This window comes from Narcine bancroftii, chromosome 6 (assembly GCF_036971445.1).
Source record: "Narcine bancroftii isolate sNarBan1 chromosome 6, sNarBan1.hap1, whole genome shotgun sequence".
NCBI lineage: Eukaryota > Metazoa > Chordata > Chondrichthyes > Torpediniformes > Narcinidae > Narcine > Narcine bancroftii.
The window spans coordinates 91,612,476-91,634,771 of record NC_091474.1 but is presented as its reverse complement, the minus strand read 5'-3'; the positions used below and the strand labels follow the sequence as shown (position 1 = coordinate 91,634,771).

General features: G+C 43.3%; 1 protein-coding gene across 1 annotated transcript in view; it reads right to left on the bottom strand.

The window, feature by feature from the left end:
• LOC138736342 (EF-hand calcium-binding domain-containing protein 6-like) overlaps positions 1–22,296 on the bottom strand; it is a 72,824-nt gene that overhangs the window by 40,097 nt on the left and 10,431 nt on the right. The window contains exons 5-13 of the mRNA XM_069885695.1: positions 13,678–13,875; positions 12,193–12,324; positions 10,057–10,192; positions 8,925–8,998; positions 6,426–6,545; positions 2,832–2,997; positions 1,435–1,616; positions 982–1,180; positions 545–749 (exon numbers count right to left, since the gene is read on the bottom strand). Coding sequence (XP_069741796.1) covers positions 545–749; positions 982–1,180; positions 1,435–1,616; positions 2,832–2,997; positions 6,426–6,545; positions 8,925–8,998; positions 10,057–10,192; positions 12,193–12,324; positions 13,678–13,875 — 1,412 coding nt within the window. The remainder of the gene's footprint in view (positions 1–544; positions 750–981; positions 1,181–1,434; positions 1,617–2,831; positions 2,998–6,425; positions 6,546–8,924; positions 8,999–10,056; positions 10,193–12,192; positions 12,325–13,677; positions 13,876–22,296) is intronic.

Genomic DNA, 22,296 nt, shown 5'->3' with positions numbered 1-22,296 from the left:
AATTTCTCTTTTAAATGAAATAAAAGTTTTGTTTGACGCACTCTGGGAAGCAGGTGAATGTGTGGAACATAGTTGAAAGGAGATTCCTCAGGTGTTGTCTGGACTGGAGGATATCAGTTATGGGGAAAGATCAGCTAGGTTGGGATTTTTCTCCCTGGAGTGAAGGAGGTGACCTGATAGAAGTATATAAGATCATAAGGATGGAGGTCAAAATCTTTCTTTCCCCTTTTTATGAAAGTTAAGGAGACAGAGATTTAAGTGAGAAGAAGGACCCTTGATCAGAGGAGTGAGTTGTTTTTACAGTGTCAGAGGAGGTGGTGAAGTCAGACACAATTTGATATTTATGGGACATTTTACAGACCAGGTTGGCGGAATATGGTCCTAATGCAAAATTCTACATTTTCCTCATACCTCAGGCCCAAAAAATTGGTTATATATCTTTATCTCTGCTATATAAAGTACACAGTTTGATCTGCTGAATTATGGTGTCTGCAGAATTTCGTGTTTTATTCCTGAGATCTTTCCCCTTTGACATCCAACGTACTTGTCAAAATCTTTAAACGCCGGGTACATCATTAGATGCCTCTGGCCGATTCTCTCCTTCAAACGGCATATTAGAGCCTCGAACTGAACCCTCTCTGGAGGGTTGAAGGTGACTGCATTCACGGCGCCAACCTTGGGCAGCTGATAAATCTCCGACAGAGGAACCTTTACATTGGGTTTCTTCTCCAGATCGGGGATGGTGAACACTGGAAAGGGAATTGACACACGTGAATGTAGCGCCAAACCCTCGCCATGCGTTTGATGAGTTTTTAATCGTAACAGTGCTGTGCTCAGTCTAAGGTACAAAAATGAAAAAGCGTAAGAGGCCAATTCAATAAAAGTTACATGGAGAAAATTAATGGCTTATAAAAAATAGTATTCCAATCAATAATTTTTTTCCTGTTTCCCAAATTATGGTTCATACAAATGGTTTAGTACCTGAGTCAATGTCATGGGTGAAATTTGTCCATACAATATGCCCAGGATTTCTGGGATCTTCATAACCCTTCACCAGAGCTCCGAATTGAGCGTCAGTTAGTTCTGGGTCAAATCCTATCATACTAAGAGCCCTCCTAAAGACCGAGATGGGGATTCTTCCACTGCGCAAGGGGTCAAAGTCCTTGATGAAGTCAACAGTCTGAAAAGGAAATATATTTTAGTTAGATGAGCTAGATATTGGTCAGTCTTTAATCTCAATATGGGGGCCAGAACAGAATAAGAATCAGATTTTTTTGTCATGAACAAGTTATAAAATTTGGTGTTTTGTGGCGGAATCACAGTGCAAACATTCATATTATAGCCATCTTATGATATTCACATGAAAATATATATGACAATAAACTCATTATTGTAAAGTTAACAAGTGGCGAACGAGGAATCCTACTAACTCACCCTAACTCTATTGACCAAAACGTGGTGACGGAGTCGGCCTAGCAACTCGCCCAAGTCCACCTTGCCACCTCGAGTCCTTGGCTGTGGCTTGAATCCAATCTGCTGCTCTTCTGGTGAAATGCCTGCCGGCTCATCTGCTAGTATCTCAGGCTCAAGGGAATCCACTTTGAAACCAGAAAATTCTGATTGAGAGACATGCACAACATCAACGTTTCTGCCGAATGCTTCCCCTCTCCTGTGCAGAAACAGCAGGCTGTTTGTCCCAACCTTGGTGACTCCTGGATGCTGTTGAACTGAGTGAGGATTGGCTAAAAACACCATGCTGGAGCGGGTCAATCAGTGTGCTTTATATAGCAAAGACAAAGATACATAACCTACGTATCGGGCCTGAGCCACATTTAACTGGCCGCTTAATAGGAACTGTTAACATGTGATTTCCCCTGTAGCCGAGAACCCCTGACCAAGATGTTGCATGGACGATCAGGAACTCAGCACCATCGGTGGAAGAGACACACCATCATCAAGGTTTAGGGACGAAATGCTTCGTCGAGACAAAGAGTGCAGAGGGGGAGATAGCCAGTATAACGAGGACACGATGGGAAGGGTTGGACCAGAGCCAGGAGGGGAATGGTGAACTGAACCCCTCTCCAACACTTCAGTTTGTGTATTGGTTAGCACGACCCTATTACAGCGATCTGGGTTGGAATCTGGCGCTGTCCGTAATGAGTTTGTATGTCCTCCCTGGGGTTTCTTCCAAGTTCCCTGATTTCAAATTTAAGATTAGATTTTCAGCACGGAAACAGGCCCTTTGAGCCCCGTAACACCCCGGTACGTTTTAAATAGTGGAAGGAAACTGGATCCTCCCACATTCCAAAGACACAGAGGATTGATGGGTTATTTGGTCACATGGTTGTATTTGGGCGGCATGGGCTCGCATGCTGGAAGGGTCTGTTACTGTTCTGTATCTCAAAATTAAAGAAATTAAATCTTGCTCCTTCAGTAGCTTATTCTGTATTTTGTATGGAACTATTAATGTCCACCTTTCATTTACAACTTCTATGATTTTAACTGATGAATAAAAAAGAAAAACAACAGTAGAGTGTGAAAGACAATGGAGGCCAGTTTTACGGTGTGGGTGGAAGGACTTAGCAGAAGATTGTTTCTCAGAGACCATAAGGAGGGATCAGCAAGTTGCCCCTAAAACCAAGCTGAGCACTCAAAGGGCAAAGTGTCTCTTTGTTATTCCTGCGAAGGAATAATCTCTGGAATGTAGAGCAGTGGGTGAATAAAATCCTTTACAAGGACACCCCACCTGAAAATAATGTTGGCAAGCACATTTTATATTTATATTCTTGTTTAGCCATATAAAATCAAAGGATGGCAGTTAAATCACGTACCTTTGTCAATGGCCTGACTAAATGCAATGTAGTTTATATCTCCAGTTGTTGGGTCACCAAATTTCTTACATAGCAGATAGAAGTCCATCGGCAACACGCTCAGTCCCAGGTAATCCAGAGTCCTCTCAAACTGTGACTTGGACACGAGTCTTCTATATGCCTCTTTCTATTGAATTGAAAATGCTCAAAATTAATTGGCAGGGTCATATAGTTCTGCCTCAGTTCTCTCTCTCTCTCTCTCTCTCTCTCTCTCTCTCTCTCTCTCTCTCTCTCTCTCTCTCTCTCTCTTGCTCTCTCTTTCCCTCTGCCACACAGCATCTCGTCTTCCATCTGGACACCCTCCAGCTGGATGGCATTAACATCAACTTCTCCAGTTTCCATTAAACTCCCCCCCCCCCACATCCCTTTTCTCTCTCTCCCTTCTCTTTTCCCTCTGTCTCCTTTCACAGACCTCTCACCTCTCCTCTTACCAAATCCAATTAGCACCTTTTGTTGGCCTGGATTCCTCTCCCAGTTATCCTTCTTTTTATTCTGACGCCTTCCTGTTTTTTGTTTATCCTTGACGAAGGGCTCAGTCCCGAAACGTCGGTAATATATTTTTACCTCCTATGGACCGGTGGAGTTCCTCCAGCATTTCTGTGTGTTTTTACTACAATCACAGCATCTGCAGACTTTCATGTTTCACTCCACGTATTGGAATTAATGATTGGGATTGGCGCAGTTGGGTGTCGAGCCCAGTGTTAAACACATCGGTGAAGTAACAGTATGGTTAAATTGATGGCTTCTGAAAAGAGGTGTGGCGATTGAAAGTGCAATTGAACCACACCAAAGCTGGTAATTTTGACAGGAAGTTCATTAATTTGGAACCTCCTATTGATGATCATGACTTCAGTGGTTGTGTTTAGCAGTTGCCAGCGTCACCGATGGCTGGCACCAATTAGCACTCCCCTCACTTCTCCATGATTACATTGGACACCCTGAGCCCATTGTAGAATGACGTAGTCAAGAAACAAGGGCACTACAGGATTTCCCAACATTTCCTTGAAGTGGAAGAAAGGAAGGAACATACAGGGAATTACCAACTCCTGTTTCCTCCCTGATAAACTCTGAAATCACGGGTAGTCATTACTTTTATTGTCAGGTAACAATACATAAAAAAGATATGCTTCACCCTTTGTCTGTTGTAAGGCAAAGAGTTTCCATGAGCATTGCCTGGTGCCCCTAACAATAAGAAATGGGAGTCCCGACAGAGACACTGAGCATCTGTGGATTCTCCTCCAGTGCTCTCGCAGCCGCACAGACTGTCCGATCCATTGGCCAACTGAGCTCCAACACAATCATGAAGCCTTCAGCGCCTGAGGTCTTTTTTTCCCCCTCAGCACCCGGTTCCGATACCCGCTTTCCACAAGCCACTCTCCAGCACAGCCTGTGCGAGTCCTTTGATTACAAGTCACCCGCAGCCTGAGTGTGTCCTTCAGCTGCTAAGCCGCTCACTGTGGTCACCTCCCTGTAGGGTCGTCTTCGATGCTTCTCCATCTCCAGGGGAGTGCTCTCCCATTTCTGGTCCCCTGCTGAGTTTCTCCACCATTGTGTATTTACTACAACCACAGCATCTGCAGATGTCTGTGTTTTACTGCCAGGAAACTGTTATTTAGGACTCATGTCTAAAAATGATCAGTATGCCCCTTCCTTGGACATGCAGTTCATGTCAACGGGTGTGTCAGGGCCTGTGTGGGTAAAGTCCCTATCTGTTTGCCACACTCACTTACCTCGTTTGCTTGACATGGCAGACAGACCATGGTTAAGGAAACTAGGAGCTCAGTGGTGAGAGGAAGCAGGCTATATGAGCTTCCACTCAAGGAGGAGATAGTGCCCACAGACAGGGCACTGGTTCTAGTTTTTGCAAAGGTGACTTGCAATGGGGCTGAAATGATGCTCAAACTTCAAACCTAATTCCCATTCTGCTGCTTTGAAGCTTTATGATCTTTATCTTGGCTACTCCTCAACGAGCGACTTACATCTGTCCACACATACGACCAAATCTTTTTTTAAAAAAAGAAAAAATGTAAAATTTACAAGGTTTGTGTTGTATTTGACAAACTATAACAGGGATACAGGGCATGTAAGAGCCAAAATGTGGATACTTACCTTGTTAGTCGGCGTCCCAGGGTCCGTAGGCAGTCATCTTGGTTCCTGTGCGCAAACGCAAGTCTTCGGTTGACGCATGCGTGGTGGGCCCACGTATTGGAGTTGGGTTAACACATGCGCGGTGGGTCCACGTATTGGAGTTTGGTTGACACATGCGCGGTGGATCTGCGTATGGGAGTTTGGTTGGCGCATGCGCGAGTTAAGGGTGCAAATTTAATATCCTTAGGGCGCTTAACTCCCACACCGCCTACCGCAGACTCGCGCATTACAAAGGAACGAAGATGGCAGTGTCCATCCAGCCTATGTACAAGGTAAGTACGCAATTCTGACATTTGCCCATTCCAAGATGTGACTGGTCACCCAGATGGAACACAGATGTACGTCGGGAAGTACCTGTATAATGTATGCTGTCTGACCTGCTTTTATTTCCATCACAGTGCCCGCAGACTTTGGTGTTTTACTCCTGTCTTCTGTGAAACTCTGTGAAATCTTTTCGAGAGATGCCTACGCTGAAGAGGTTCTCCTTTGCTCTCCGAAGGGAGTTCTGTGGGATTCTCTCTCACTGCTCCCCATCTGTATTCCCTGCAGCTTTCAAGCTTTATGATCTTTGTCTTTGCTATCTAATCTCTGACCTGCTGAGTTTCTCCAGCCTTGTGCTTTTATTTTATATTCCTATTCTAATGTCTCACTTCCCATTATTCAATAGTCCCCTCTCATTCACAATCAAGCATCTTTTCATCGCGATCCTATCCTACTGCCTTTTTCCTTTCTGAACCTGTGGAAAACTCTTTCATTCATTAAGGATGAATATGCTTCATGGCTGCTTGAAGATTGAATCATTCATAGTAGATTGCATGATTCAAGAGGATCTGGCAGAAATGCAGACCAAACATGGCAATGGAGATTTCGATAAGGAAGGCAAATTTGGGTTCATATCAAATGAAATTACAGATAGACCCCGACTTCCGATGTTCCGACTCAACGATATCTCAAAATTGTGATGGTCAGAAAGGGGGGAGAAATGTCAGAAATCATCCAAGTGAATTAGCTTGGACGATTTCTGACGCCTCTTTCCCCCTTCAGAATCTCACTGTCTCCTGTCATTATTTTTTTGTCATTTTGGTGGATGATTCCTGAAAGAATGGCCCTAAGGCTCTTTTGAACAAGGCACAGGGAACATCTAGAGCAGGGATGACCAAACCGCAGCTCGCAATGGTCGTAGCTCCCGGCAGGAGCGGGAACATCGGGCTTCCAGCAGGAGCGGGGATGTCAGGCTCACATCAAAAGCTAAAATGTTAGCAAACACCAATGTTGAAAATCCAAATAATCTTTGTTTGGCCGTAGCCATGATAGCAAGTGGGGATTGATTAATTAGTTATGAAATTAGTTGAATTAATTCTTTTGACATTTTTGGAAGCCATTTGAAGGCAAATCTCAAGGGGTCACCTGATCGTAGCCTCTGAAGAATGGGTTGACCAATAACTGTCGCTTTTCTACTTTGTGACTAAGTTTTCCAAGCACAGTCTTCAGTTGCTTCTCTTCTGCACCTGTTAGCTTTGTCCCAAGCTGTGAGAATGGAACAGAAATAAAAATAACTGAGCTCCTGAAAGGTATCGCCTTGATGATATCTTACACCCAGTCGCGCCAACATCTACTATGATGAAATGCTTTGGTCATAGCCAAAATTAACATCACAAGGACTGGATCCATTGCAATTCGCCTATTGTCACAAACACTCCACAGCAATATCACTCCCTCTCTGCCCAGCTCTGGAAAACAGCAACTCATGCACACGGCTGCTCTTCATTGACTATAGCTTGCCCTTCAATGCTATTATTCTCTCAGTGCTGGTCAACAAGCTCCAAACCCTGGGCCTCTGCACACCCCTCTCTGCAGTGGCAGAGTGCATGAAGGAAAGATTTTTTTCCTGGAGTAATGCTGTTTTGCAAAATTGGTTTCCCTCTCTCCCCTCCTCTCTGCTCCAGGGTCACTGTGTCCAGCACTTCAGAGATAGTCAGTCTTTCAGATTGTGCCAAGCCTGGGTGCATTTCAGCAGATCTCCGGGTGAACAGAAGGAATACATGTCCCTAAACAGATATTCCCAACACAAATACTTCAACCTGCCTTTCAATATTATTCTTCCTGATTCAATTTTTTCAAATTTAAATGAATATTAGTCTTATTTATGAGGGAAAAATTCTAATATAATTATTTGAATGTGATGATTCTGGACATCTCCATATCTAAATGAGTCATCGATATTACCAGTGACACAAAAGCGATTTGATTGATACTGCTTTGGCACAGAATCAGAAGGTCCTATGTTCAAGTCCAATGCCGAGTCCATCAAAGATGCATACATTAGGATGCTCTTTAATGTCTACAGTTTGGTATTCAACACCGTCATCCCCTCATAATTGATCAGCAAACTCCAGGAAGGCTGATGGGATGTTGGGCTTCGTTAATAGGGGAACTGAGTTCAAGAGTAGAGAGGTCATGTTGTAACTCTACATATTTCTGGTGAGACAGCACGTGAGTATTGTGTTCAGTTCTGGTCACCTCATTATAGGAAGGATGTGGAAGCTATAGAGAGAGTGCAGAGTAGATTTACCAGGTTGCAAAGCTGGGGGTTTTCTCTTTGAACTGTAGAAGGACGAGAGGAGACTATAGATATCTACAAGGTAATGAGAGGCAAAGATAGGGTGGACAACCAGGCAGGAATAGCAAACACCAGAGGACATGTGTACAAAGTGAAGGGAGGGAAGTTTAGGGGAGATATCGGGGTAAGTTTTTTTTAAATGCAGAGAGTTGTGGATCCCTTGCCAGAAATGGTGATGAAAGCTGAAAAGTTAGGGACATTGAAGAGATTCTGAGACAGGCATGTGGATGGAAGAAAAATAAAGGGTTACAGAACAGGGAGGGCTTCGTACTTTTTTTAAAGGAATATATGGGTTGGCACAACACCAAAGGGCTGTACTGTGCTGTAATGTTCTACGTTCAATGTTTACATTTTTAAAATTTGTTTACATGTGTATGCAGTGTACAGTTATTTTTGCATGACCAAGAAGTGGTAATTCTGCCTGGCACACAGGAAAAAGAATCTCAGGGTTGTATGTGATGTCATGTATGTACTCTGACGATCAATCTGAAATTTGATTTACAAGATCACAAGAATTTAGGCTGTTACCCCATTGTAATACTGATGGAGAACAAATCCAGAGAGAAACAACAAGTTGAGATTTGGTCAGCCTCCCGGATGGTTGTAATAGATAAGCCAGGCTTTGCTCTGAAGTACAGAAGGGGGAAATTTATCCCAGTGACAACCAATTAATATTATCCTTCTCTCTCCCCCCCACCCCACCACATAAAAATAGATGATCTAGTCACTCTTTGTGGGAGCTCATTTGTGGGCGCTTTATATATTAATGATTGCACTTCCAGAGTAAACCTTTGAAAAAACAGAGCTTTGGGACAACATAGAGGACACTTCAGAAATTCTTTTCTTTTCAGAGTATTTGACAAGGAAATCTGCAGTGCCATGATTTTCCCTCTGTTTCTTTCCCTTCAGTTTAACATTCTGGAAATTAAAGAAGAATCAAATGAAGATTTATCCTTAAATCAAAATTGATAGATTTATTATCATTCAAAGTAAAATAAACCTTTTCTGCAATGACCAGTACTGGACAGGAGCTGATTGAATAAGTATCTTCAATCATAGTAATAAAATGATCATTCTCATTCAACAATGATTATTAAAGACAAGTTTACCTGCAGGAACACACCAGGTCTCATCAATGTGACACCATATTTGACTCCAGGTAAAGCATGCTTTTTGGTTTCAAAGATTACCAATGCATTGTACTACTTGGTTCTGATAGTAGCTATATCAACATTAACCCCAATTTACTTCGCTTGAGAATGTAACCTTGATATATGAAAGCTCACCTTGAACAGACTTCCATTTGGTGGCCTGCACACCTCTGCTCTGGGATATTTTTCCAAATGAGGGATATTAAAGGCTGCAGAAAGAAATTCTTGTGTTTGAAATTGCCTGAAGTCTCTCTCTCTCTCACACACACACACACACGCACACGCACACGCACACGCACACACACACACACACACACACACACGCACACACAGAGTTATTTAATCACATCCAGCAGACAACGGTCTTGTATAACAAGATAGTAGTGATCAGCCATGATCTGTAAAATGGCGGTGCTGGCTCAACGGGCTGAAGGGCCTACTCCAGCTCCTATTGTCTATGGTCTATTGTCTATTGTCTAAAATAAACTACCTTCCCAAAATCTTCAATTGCAACCAACACTTGAGGGAATTGGGATGACAAGGTGTGGTGGCAGAGGGTGGGATTGAGGAAGAGTGCCAGAGAAGACCAATCACATAACAGAGACGGTATTTTAAGGTAAGTAAGACAAAGACGTGTTGTTAGAAAGTTATGCCAGGCAGCCTTCATTTGCCATGTAGCTAATTTGTGATTGTGAAGCAAGAAGAAATTCTGTACAGACACTTCTGTTTCTCTTATGAGCAAAATAATCTCAAATGAAGCTTTCCGTTGTAAGGGAGAATCATGGCTATCAAGATCTCTGATGTGTAAACATTTTCAAATTTTTGTTTCCCAATGGCACAGCACATCAGTTCAACAATCATATCAAAATTTCACCCATTTAATTTTTTATTCCTGGGGGCTCTGGTTTCTTTCCACTGTTTGAAACATGTGGGGGTTGTAGGTTAATTGGGTGTCATGGACCGAAGGGCCTGTTATCATGCTGAATGTCTAAATTTAAGTGAGTTCTAGTAGCTTGAGAGTGACAAAGAGATGAGTCTGATCACATTGTTCATAAACAATCACGTGATTGTGCAGAATGTCTTAAGAACGATTGGCAGACCCTTGAACACAGCTTTCGCAAGTCTTTGAGATGGCAAGGGTGACTTGATGGAGAGAATCAAAGAATTTCTGTAGCCAAACAATGAACATGCCAACATTTTAGGCCAGTCTGCAATAACTGAAAAGGTTTCGAATGCAAATTTAGCGATATCGGAGGAGATTTCTCACCGTGTTCCATCAAGTCACAGAAATCACGATAACGAACTTTGCCATCTGGTGTGTTGAAACATTTGCGAACTGTCTGGATATCTTGCTCAGTTAAGTTGGCTTCTTTCCCACAAGCCAAATTCAGGCCTCGTATAAACTGTGTGAAACAATAAGTGGGCAGCAATGGTTAGCTCAACGATCGGGACTGAAGTTCGAAACTCGCGTCGTCTATAGAAGTGGGTTTTCCTGGGGTGCTCCAGTTTCATTTCCACCCTTCAAAATGTACGGGGGTTGAGGGTCAATTGAGTGTAATTAGGCGGCATGGGTTCATGAGCCAAAATGGCCTGTGTGTGTAAATTTTAAATCATTTAAAAAAAAATTAAATCATGTAATTAATGAACAAGGTGCCAGAGAAGGTTAAAGCACATTGGATCCGAGGTGAGCCAGCTAATTGGATCCCAAATTTATGAGGCAGAAAGTGGTGATGGAGGAATATTTTCCTAATTGTGCAAGGATCAACGCAAGGAACCTTTGTTCTTTGTGATAATATATTAAAGTCTTAGATGCGAACAGAAAAGGTGTGATTAGTAAGCTTGTGGATGACATGAAAGTTTGACAGTGTTGCGAATAGTCACTGGATATAGGTGCAAAGTTGGGCGGACACACTTTACTCTGGCCAATTGTGAAGTGATGCATTTACCTTTCTTCTTCTTTGGCTTGGCTTCGTGGACGAAGATTTATGGAGGGGTAATGTCCACGTCAGCTGCAGGCTCGTTTGTGGCTAACAAGTCCGATGCAGGACAGGCACACACGGTTGTAGCGTTTGCAAGGGAAAATTGGTTGGTTGGGGTTGGGTGTTGGGTTTTTCCTCCTTTGTGTTTTGTCAGTGAGGTGGGACATATCCCATATATGATTCAGTGCTGATGAATGTTAAACAAAGGGCCCTTGAAGTTCAACTCTAGAGTTTCCTGAAAGTTGTAATAGAGGTTTACAGGGCACGGCAACCAGAATAGCTACTTAAGTTGCCTGAAGATAAATGGGATTTTTGAGGTGGAGATATAACATTTGGAAGATTTGGGGCAGGACATTTAGCATAGCAGTTAAAACAACTCTATTCCAGTGCCAGTGACCTAGATTTGAATCCAGTGCTGGAGGTAATACGTTCTCCAGAACTCAAAGGTCATCAAAATTTATTGAAGACTATTCTTCCAGATTCTATCAGGGAAGAACCTTTGCAAATTTGACAGTCGTTCAAAAATACCCAGCTTCTCCATATCAAAAGGTATATTTTTATGTAGTTTTTATGTTTCAATAGCAGTCTGTCAGCTCCAGCTACCATCTGTACTGCTAAAGTTGGACATCGCACGTGCAGAAAATTTGATACAATATAATCCCTGTTATCTCGAATTCAAGCAATTGGCAGCCTCAAGCAACCGGCCAAAAAAAAAATCATGGAAAGTAAATTGGCAAAAAATACAGAAGTTTAAAATTGCCGCTCCCTTGTGGTTAGTTCTCCAATCACACAACGTGCAAACTCAAGGAACTGGAAAATTCACTTATCCGTCATCTAGCTATCCCATAGGAGCCAGATACTGTGTGTGTGCACGCTAACCATCCCATCCCGATCTGTAGGATGTGATCCCTATTACAATAGGCAGTAATAGGGAGCGAGAAAGATCATATCCTACAGATCAGAGCATAGTTAGTGGGGCGGTTAGTGAAAATCTATTACAGTGAAATTAGTGATTTTACCAGTGACCCAGGTTTAAATCCAGTGCTATCTCCCCATTACCTGCCTGGGTTTCCTCCGGTTCCTTCCCACCCTCCCAAAAACATATGGGGTTTGTGGGTTAATTGGTGCATTTGTGGGCAGCACAGGCTCATGGGTCAAAAGGGCATTTTTAAACTTCTTAAAAAAATAACAGCGGCAAATGTTACTCGTACTAGTTCGCAGCTACTGGCTGTCAAACTAGTTTTGTTGCCACTGCATGATGCATAGCTGCCTCCAGATTGTTCAGTAGTTCAGGTGGAAAAGTGGAGCCTATTTAGCTGCTCCGCAATCTTACTGAAAGCAGCAGTGGTTACCGGCCTATTGTTGTTTCACATGTTTATGCATTTTTACTAATTTGATCTTATTTCACCAAGTGCCGCACTCACCTGACTTTCTGTGACGAGACCAGAATGCAGTCTGTCGTAATCCTTAAAGAATTCTGGCATTCGGATACCCCTTAGAAAGACCACATTCCGGATTTTGTCAATCACCTCAAGAATCTCAGGTGATTTGGGTAACTGTAAATGATGTATAAACCATATCAACTTATTGTTTTAATTATTGCTCTTTTATTGAATTATTTTAACATTTATTTTCATTATAATGCAAGAAAGCAAAGTCTGTCAATAGGGGAAGCTTTCTATTTTATTTCCCATTACTAACATCTTATAATCACTGTTACTGTATGGGTTAGATATAGTTAAAGAGCCATTTGAAAACATCTCCACTATGAAGTGCTCCTCGATCAAAGAATAGGTTGGATAATCTTAAGTACAAACTCAGGTTTGCCCAACATTTTTTCTACTCCCCCCAACCCCCCCACCCCAGTTGAAGATCTGCTACATGATATAGAGTCATAAAGGGTCAAGGTTAGGCTCCAGGCCCTTCAGTTCTCCAAGACCAGGTTGTCCACAAGGCACCCAACACTCCGCTAGATTTTCCCACCCCCTTGGTCCAGGGGAAATCTACAGTGGTTCAGCTAACCTAGCCACCTGCTCGTCTTTGGATATGGGAAGAAACCCAAGCATCTGGAGAAAAGTCACACAGTCAGCAGGAGGATATGTAAGGTATGGGTGTGGGATTCATTTGAAAACTTGGCTGAATGGTGAACCAACACTATATGCCACCAAAACCAAGGAGCTGATTGTTGACTTCAGGAAGGGAAAACCAGAGGTGTACGATCCTGTGATCATTGGGGGATCAGAGGGCGAGAGGGCAAGGAAATTTAAGTTCTTTGGAGTCATTATCTTGGAGGATCTTTCCAGGATTGAACACATTAATGCAATTCTGAAGAGAGCATGTCAGCGCCTCTACTCCCTCAGGTGGTTTGACATCAGAAACCCTGGCAAATTTCTACAGATGTGTGGTGGAAAGTGTGCTGACCGGCTGCATCACGGTCTGGTAAGGGGACATCCCGAGCGTAAACCCCTCCAAAAGGAAGTCAACACAGCCCAGGACATCAAGAACATCTAACGGGAACGCTGCCATCATCAAGGATCCACACCACCCAGCGCATGCTCTGTTCTTGCTGCCATCAAGAAAGAGATACAGGTGCCCACAAGACTCACACTACCAGGTTCAGGAACAGCTGGCACCCTTCCACCATCAGACTCCTCAACGACAAACTCAATCAGGGACTCATTTAAGGGCTCTTACGTGCACTTTATTGATTGCTCTCTCTGTATTGCGCAGTTTGTTAACACTTCTTTATTTATTTACCTGTATATTGAGTAGAATTTTTTTTTGCACTTCCAGGAAGAAGTAATTCTGACAAATGAATCTCAGGGTTACATGCGATGTACTCGGACAATAAATTTGAACTTTGACACCCAAATGAACACTGAGACCCTGTATGGGGTCCCAGCACTTACCTCAGGTGGCCAGTAGCCATAAGGAACAGATGGACCTACAGAACGGTCTGTTTCCATGCTTTTGATCCTGTCACGAACATCATTGCAAAAATAAATGTAGTTGATGAAGTCAGGCTTTCCTGGCACTGCATAGTGAGAGGCAATCATTGATACCATCTTATCCGATAAGCCAACCGGACATATTATAGAACGATAGAACTGCAGAGGAAATGGAAGCAGAACCTTAGATCACACGTAAATACCCGCCCCACCAGGTTCAGGAGCAGTTGCTACCCCTCCACCATCAGGACTCCTAATGAACAAATTCAAGAGTAAAACACAATGCACCTTGGTGAAGCCCAAAATGTTGGTTATGTACCATTATCTTTGCTACATAAAGGACACTGTTTGACCAGCTTTCTCCAGCATTGTGTGTTTTTACTTCAATCAAAATCAGGATTAATTGGGTGTTTTGTGGCAGTATCATTAAACATTCATATTATAACCATCTTACAATGTTACCATAAAAATGTTAAAATAATCGTGCACAAAAAGTAAGGCAGTGTCTTCGTGATTATTCAGGATGGCAGAGGGGAAGAAGCTGTCCTTGTGCCGCTGAGTGCTCGTCTTTAGGCTTTTCCCCAATGGTAGCGGAGCGAAGAGGGTGGTGGGTGTCTTAAAGGATAGAGGCTGCTTTTATTCAAAACACCGCCTCATGTCGATGTCCTTGATGGAGTGAAGTCTAGTGCCTATGGTGTCGCAGGCCGAGTTAACAACCCTCTGGAGTTTATTCTTGTCCTGAGAGTTGACGCAACCAGCCAGAACACTCTCCACCTGTAGAAGTTTACGAGTGTCTTCGGTGACTTACCAAACCTCCTCAGGCACCTCACAAGGTATAGCCGCTGGCAAGCCTTCTTCGTAATTGCATCAAGATGGAGGCTCCAGGTTAGAATTTGGAGTTCTTGACCCTCTCCCCTACTGAGCCCTCAATGCAGATTGGGTCGTATTCCCCTGACTTCCTCCTCATTACAAATCACATAATCTACAGACCTTCATGTTTTACTTCTTTCAAACGCAATCAGAGACTCATTTAAGGACTCTTTCCCTGCACATAATTTATGACTGAATATTACCGCATTGCACGTCAGTCTGTTTACATTTCTTTCTTTGTTTATAGTTCTCTCTTCTGTATGCATGTTTTTTTCCTCTTGAGTACAGTTTACAATTACGATAAGAAGAAAATCTGCCAGGCCCACAGGAAAAAAAATCTCAGAATTGTATGATGTCATGTATTTAGTCTGACAATCTGAACTTTGAATATGGCAAGTCAATTCCAGAATGATAGACTTATTAATGAATGAAATCTTGTAAAATTATTCAGGATATTTGCTGAGCATATTATAATCAAATATTTAAAGCAACTTAGTTCCTTCAATAGTTTTACATCAGTTTTCTATAAACTGGGTGAAAGGACCCATTCACACCTTGATGAAGGGCTCAAGTTCAAAACGTCGGTTATGAATCTTGATCTTTGCTGTATAAAGAACGTTGTTTGACTGGCTGAGTTTCTCCACCATTGTGTTTTTATTTCGACCACGGTGTCTGCAGACGTTCGTGTTTTACTCCGGAAAGGACCTCTTCCTCAGCTGGCGTTTCACGGCTTGACAGCTGGGCAAGATACCTTGCCAGAAATCGTATCTGGAATAAGTGGGGAGCTTCGTAGATTCACACCGGAAAAGATGGTCAACCAAAGTCCAAGGTGAAATTGCATTCTGGGATGCCTCATGGCTTTTACAGGAAAGGTAGATTTATATTTAAATATTGTCAGTTATTCATTAAGAACAATCTCAATAGCAGCTTATGAAGTTAGCAAGTGGTACAAACTTTCCGAGGCTCCTGAAACTGGGGTGCAAGGGCATGACCTGCAACACCAAAGGGAACAATGGTAGCAGGCACATGGAAATGCCACCACCTCCAAATCCCCCTCCAAGGCATTGTAGTTTCCATATTTATATCCAAGAACTTCATCTGCAGGAGCACCTTCACCAGTGAGATGGCAAGGGTTAAAGAAGGCAGCTCATTGCTGCCCCCTTGTGCATAGTCTAGGGAATTACAATAAATGCTGGTCACAGGGTCACGAGGCCTTTTCAAATTGCTATGTAAAATGGGGCTTCCAGCACCTTTGTCCCAGCACATGCACCCGGGCCCCAGGAGGGTAACCCAAGTGCTGCAGTTTAAAAGGAGCCAAGGTATCGCACAGCATGGAAATGGGTCTTTCGATCAACCAAATCTGGCTATTGTAAGGTAAAAACATCATGAGATGGGACCGGAGAAGGAGTCACCCAGTACTAAGGAGTAACAGAATGCAGATGTGACCTTCTACACTCAAGATAAGCTTGGCACTAACAAGAATGATGTGCAGCAGACTAACAGAGAAGGATAGCAACAGCTAATTCATTGGACAATGATAATTTACTAATACGTATCCTGAGGTATAAAAAAAACACCACTTGCTGATAACGGCAGAATGCGCCTTCTCCAACTAACACTGTTAGTTGCAAGTGTTACAATCCGGTAATAAAGAACAAAGAACCTTGATTTCGACTCAGTCTGGTGTCTGACTCACTCATTCATGAACAAAGCAGACCTAACACTATCAAGCACCCATTCACACTAATCCTACCCGAACCCAATTTCATTCTCCCTACTTTTCCATCAATTTCCCCAAGATTCTACCACTAACCTAATTTAGCTGCCAAGAGACACAACTTTTGCGATGTGATGGTGAAATCAGACTTCTTGGGGATGAATTCAAATTTTAAATTTAGACATAACAGGCCCTTTCGGCCAAGAAACCAATGCTGCCCAATTTACACCCAATCAACCTACAACCCTAGAATGTTTTGAACAGTGGGAGAAAACCAAAACACCCAGAGGAAACCCACACAGACACAGGGAGGATGGACAAACTCACTATAGTCAGTGGCGGATTCGAACTCTGGTCAAAGGCGCTTGGCTGCAACGCTACCTTGCCGCCTATTGAGCCTGCTCCGCCATTCAATGAGATAATTGGCTGATCTGATGATCGGCTCATCTCCATCCACCTGCCTTTTCCCATATTCCTTAATTCCCCAACTATTCAAAAATGTACCCAAGCTTCCCTTAAATATATGTACTGAGGCTGCCTCCACTGCTTCAATGGGCAGCGGATTCCACGGATTCACCACCCTCTGGGAAAAGCAGTCCCTCCTCATCTCCGTCCTAAATCTACTACCCTGGATCTTGAGGCTATGTCCCCCTAGTTCTGGTCTCCCCCACCAACTTACCAACCTCAATCTCATCTATGCATTTCATTATATGTTTCTATAAGATCTCCTCTCATTCTTTTAAATTCCAGCAAATACAACCCCAGACAACTCAATCTCTCCTCATAGGCTTGCCCCCTCCTCTCTGGAATCAACCTGGTGAACCTCCTCTGCCCCGCCTCCAAAACCAATACATCCTTCCTCAAGTAAGGAGACCAGAATTGCACACAGTACTCTGAAAATATTTAAAAAAACATAAATTAAATATTGGATTCAACCTAAACCAATAGCCATATCTTACCCTACTCAGATGGAGCCTTGTACACTCCATGCACCAACATTAAGTTCAGCTACGAAAGGTGTCCTTCGCCCTTCTCCGCAACGAACACCTCTAGACCAGCTGTTCTTAGCTATGCTCCCTCCCCAGTACTCTGCTCATAGTTTATGGACCCTTCCCCTTTGAGAAGTGGAGTTTTAGTTTTACTTCTCTCCTACTGGCTACATAAAAAAAAACATTAATGTTGCGTGAAGTGAAAAGAAAACAAGGCTTTTACTTCATCGTTGAGATTTGCCGCTCTGGACTCCAAGTACCTACAATCCCTTCTTGGTGCATCATCAAGTTGCTTGGTGAATGCAGGGGCTCCCTCTAATGGAAGCCATCGGAACTTTGCGAGCAACTCGTGTATAGGAAAAGCTTCCAGTGTAGAGGGGTTCTCATTTTAATTCGATCGTTTTAATTTACTTTATGAAAGGGAGACACTTTGGGCTGGTTCAGATGGTTTTACTGAGAACGCCGCCACTTTGGTTTTGTCTCTGAGCCCTGGGTTTGAAAGCAGCACAGGAACATTTGTCTAAAATGAAAGTTTTAGGAAGGATAAAAATTGGACAGGGCCCTGGAGGAATGCAAGGACTTCAGGAAAGGGCTCTAGCAGGCCACAAAAGGCTATGAGATGACCTTGGGTGAACAGAATAAAAGCAAATCCCAAGGCATCTTATTTCTTTGGCTTGGCTTCGCGGACGAAGATTTATGGAGGGGGTAAAAAGTCCACGTCAGCTGCAGGCTCGTTTGTGGCTGACCAGTCCGATGCGGGACAGGCAGACACGATTGCAGCGGTTGCAAGGGAAAATTGGTTGGTTGGGGTTGGGTGTTGGGTTTTTCCTCCTTTGCCTTTTGTCAGTGAGGTGGGCTCTGCGGTCTTCTTCAAAGGAGGCTGCTGCCCGCCAAACTGTGAGGCGCCAAGATGCACGGTTTGAGGCGTTATCAGCCCACTGGCGGTGGTCAATGTGGCAGGCACCAAGAGATTTCTTTAGGCAGTCCTTGTACCTTTTCTTTGGTGCACCTCTGTCACGGTGGCCAGTGGAGAGCTCGCCATATAATACGATCTTGGGAAGGCGATGGTCTTCCATTCTGGAGACGTGACCCATCCAGCGCAGCTGGATCTTCAGCAGCGTGGACTCGATGCTGTCGACCTCTGCCATCTCGAGTACCTCGACGTTAGGGGTGTGAGCGCTCCAATGGATGTTGAGGATGGAGCGGAGACAACGCTGGTGGAAGCGTTCTAGGAGCCGTAGGTGGTGCCGGTAGAGGACCCATGATTCGGAGCCGAACAGGAGTGTGGGTATGACAACGGCTCTGTATACGCTTATCTTTGTGAGGTTTTTCAGTTGGTTGTTTTTCCAGACTCTTTTGTGTAGTCTTCCAAAGGCGCTATTTGCCTTGGCGAGTCTGTTGTCTATCTCATTGTCGATCCTTGCATCTGATGAAATGGTGCAGCCGAGATAGGTAAACTGGTTGACCGTTTTGAGTTTTGTGTGCCCGATGGAGATGTGGGGGGGCTGGTAGTCATGGTGGGGAGCTGGCTGATGGAGGACCTCAGTTTTCTTCAGGCTGACTTCCAGGCCAAACATTTTGGCAGTTTCCGCAAAGCAGGACGTCAAGCGCTGAAGAGCTGGCTTCTTATACTTATACTTCTTATACATCTTATACTTGCATTAAAAAGAAGGGAATGGAAAGGGCCACTTTAATTCAAAGGCAGGAATTTGTTAAAAAGGACATGGAGGACAGTGATAGATAACAGGGTACAAATGTGTTAGGATATTTTGAGATCGATAGTGAAATGGTGCCGGGCCTTTTGAAAAGATTTAAGATAAATAATCCCACAGGGTGTGATGAGATATATCTCACGTTATTGAAAGGAAAGTGAGGAGGTAGACAAAGATCTTTGTAGCCTCACCAACAACACATGAGATCCCAGAGGGAGGTCTGGAAAGTATCCAATCCTTTGTTCAAGAAAGGAAATTGAGATAATCCAGGGAATTGTAGGCGAACCTCACATCAGTAGTTGGGAAACTATTGAAGAGGACAATTGAGGGATAGGATTTACACACATTTGGAAAGGCATTGTCAGGTGAGTCCCAGTCAGCATGGCTTTGTATGGGGAAGGCCATCTCTTACAAATTTATTCAGGTTTTTGAGGAGGATGTCTACATGGACATTTGACAAGGTCACCCGTGGTAGGTTGATCCAGAAGTTCAGATGCACAAGATCTACAGTGAATTACTAGTTTTGGATTCAGAATAGGCTGGCCCAAAGCAAATCCCGCACTGGCTGCAAGGAGTTTGTACATTCTCCCTGTGTCTGCATGGGTTTTCCCCGGGGGCTCCGGTTTCCTCCCACTGGGGCTGTAGGTTAATTGGGTGGGGTGGCTTGTTACTGTGCTGTATGTCTAAACTTTAAAAAGTTTAAAAATATTGGATCATGTTGGAAGGGTGTTATTCAGGCTAGAAATGACTTGAGTGAAAAAGTAGGTGGGTGGGCTTGGAGGTTACACAAAGGTTGGTGGAGGTGTGCACAGTGTACTGTTGATTGTATAAAGGGTATTCAAAGAATAAAAACGGATGCAGATCAATTACAGATTCTGGCAGAGAAAATGGCAGTTGGAGCTTAATCCATACAAGTGTGAGGGAGGTGAAATTCAAGGGGAATGTATACAGTTAATAGTAGGGTTCTTAAAAGCATTGGTGTGCATGGGGGTTCCGGGGTGGGGGGGGGGTTTCAGGTTCATTGGTCCTTGAAAGAGAGCACACAGGTGGTAAAGAAAGTGACGTGCCAAGATACCATTACATCAAACCTAGCCAGCCCAGATCTAAAGATTCCCTTCTCTAAGGACATCGCTGCGTTCGTCTCGTGTCTTTCAGAACTGTTCACATGCAGCAAGCATATCAGTGCAGATTGTGAAGACGAACAAGGAATTTCCATTTTGTGACTTGCCTTTAACTCAATAACTGTACACCCACTCAGCTCTCATCAGGCCCATCCGCTTGTGCTGGTTTACTTCAGTGCAACCCATGACCAAAATAATTATGAATGCACCTGACACAATCACAAATACCAAACGCACTTGATTTAAATCTCATTAACACTCGTATACAGTAAAGATTTGAAAGCAAACAGCCACTTCCCAATAGGGTTAGCTTTAAGAGTACGACAGAACTATACCAACTGCAGCCATAAAGGTGTCCGGGCCGTGCCCTCTTCGCTCTGCTACCATTGGAAAAAAGGTACAGGAGCCTGAAGACGAGCACCCAGCGGCACAAGGGCAGCTTCTTCCCCGCTGCCAACAGATTCCTGAATGGACAATGAACCACAGACAAGGCCTCACTTTTTCCTCTTTTTTTGTACTGTCTTATTTGGTTTAAAATAATGTGTTTATAGAAACGCGACATAGTAATTATGCACCTGTAATGTGCAATAACGCTGCTGCAAGTTAACAGGTTTTGTGACGCATGTTCAGGCCAATAAATTCAGATGACTTTGCAGCTAATTCATGAGGTAAACTTACTTCCTTTGCTCGGCCGCAAAACCAAAGCACGGAATTAATTCAGCTTTCTCTGTCTTTCTTTAGAAGTACCATATAACAATGAGTCTGGAAACTTTAATCTTGCTTCCAATGCAGCCTGTTTCCCCAAATTAGTTTATTTCTCCGACTTTTCAGAAGATTGATAAATGTACAGGAGCAAAGAAAATGCCAATAATTCTACGAAATCACTGTGCATTCTTAGTTGTACCCCAATGGCTTTGCATAACTGGCATCCAATCCCTGTATAGTTTATAGGTTGGCATGGCACCCAATGGCTTAAGTACTCTGTTGTTATCTTGTGTGGTGTAATGATGTGTGTTCATACAGAATTAATGTAAATAAATATGTTGGCGTGACAACTAATGTTAACAGAAGTTGTGAAGTTGAACCTGCTAAGTGGAAGGAGTAGACTGTGGGAGTGGTTTTAAGAACAAACATGATAACATGTCCAAGGTTGTTTGAACTAAATTCATGCCTTCATCTTTATAGGTACGCACTTCAAATGCCTGCTGTAATGAACAAAAATACCGATACTGAAATTCCAGCTTCCTCACTACTCGCCCTCAGCTGACCGTTCAATCCAAATCAAGCCAAAGGTGAAAGTAAAGTAGGACCAGCACAACGTGGGTGAAAAGAGGGGGAGAGGTGGCACTGGCAGACAAGGTGAAAGAGAATCCCAAGGGCTACATTAGAAATATTGAGAGCAAAAGGGCATGAAGGGGCGAAACTGGTCCGATTGAAGACAAGCGGGATCATCTATGCAAGGAGCCAAAAGGTATGGGGGAGATCATCAAAAGTTTTTTTTAGAAATGAGGCAAAACAGCAGGGTCATGCAGATTGCAGAAGAGGCAAGCTTGCAAATAAGGATGGATAAATTCCCAGGGCCTGACAAGATATTTTGTTTCACTTTGAGGGAGAAATTATCAGGGCCCAAGCAAAATATTCATAGGTGAGGCACTGGAGGATTGGAATTTAGCCGATGTTGTGCTTTTGTTTAATAAAACCTCTCAGAATAATCTGGGAAATTATAGACCAGTCAGCCTGATACTAGTAGTGGACATGTTTATTGGAAGAGATCTTAAGAGACTAAATGTACAAGTACTTGGATAGACAATGACCGATTAGAGATAGTCAATGTGGCTTTGGCATGTTAGGTCATGTTGAACCAATCTGACAGAGTTTTTCGAGGAGGTTACCAGGAAAGTTGATGAAGGAAAGGCAGCGGATGTTGTCTACATGGACTTTAACAAGGTAGCACATGGCTAAAAGAAATGGTTCAGTTACTCAGTAAGCAGGATGAGGTCATTAATTGGATTAGACATTGGCTTTATGGGAGAAGCCAAAGTGGTAATAGATGATTGCCTTTGTGGTCAGAGATCAGTGCTAGGTCCATTATTGTTCCCTGGAACATATGGGAATGAGGGGTGGGTAATGTAGAGGCATATAAAATCATGAGGTTTATCAGGAGTAAAACG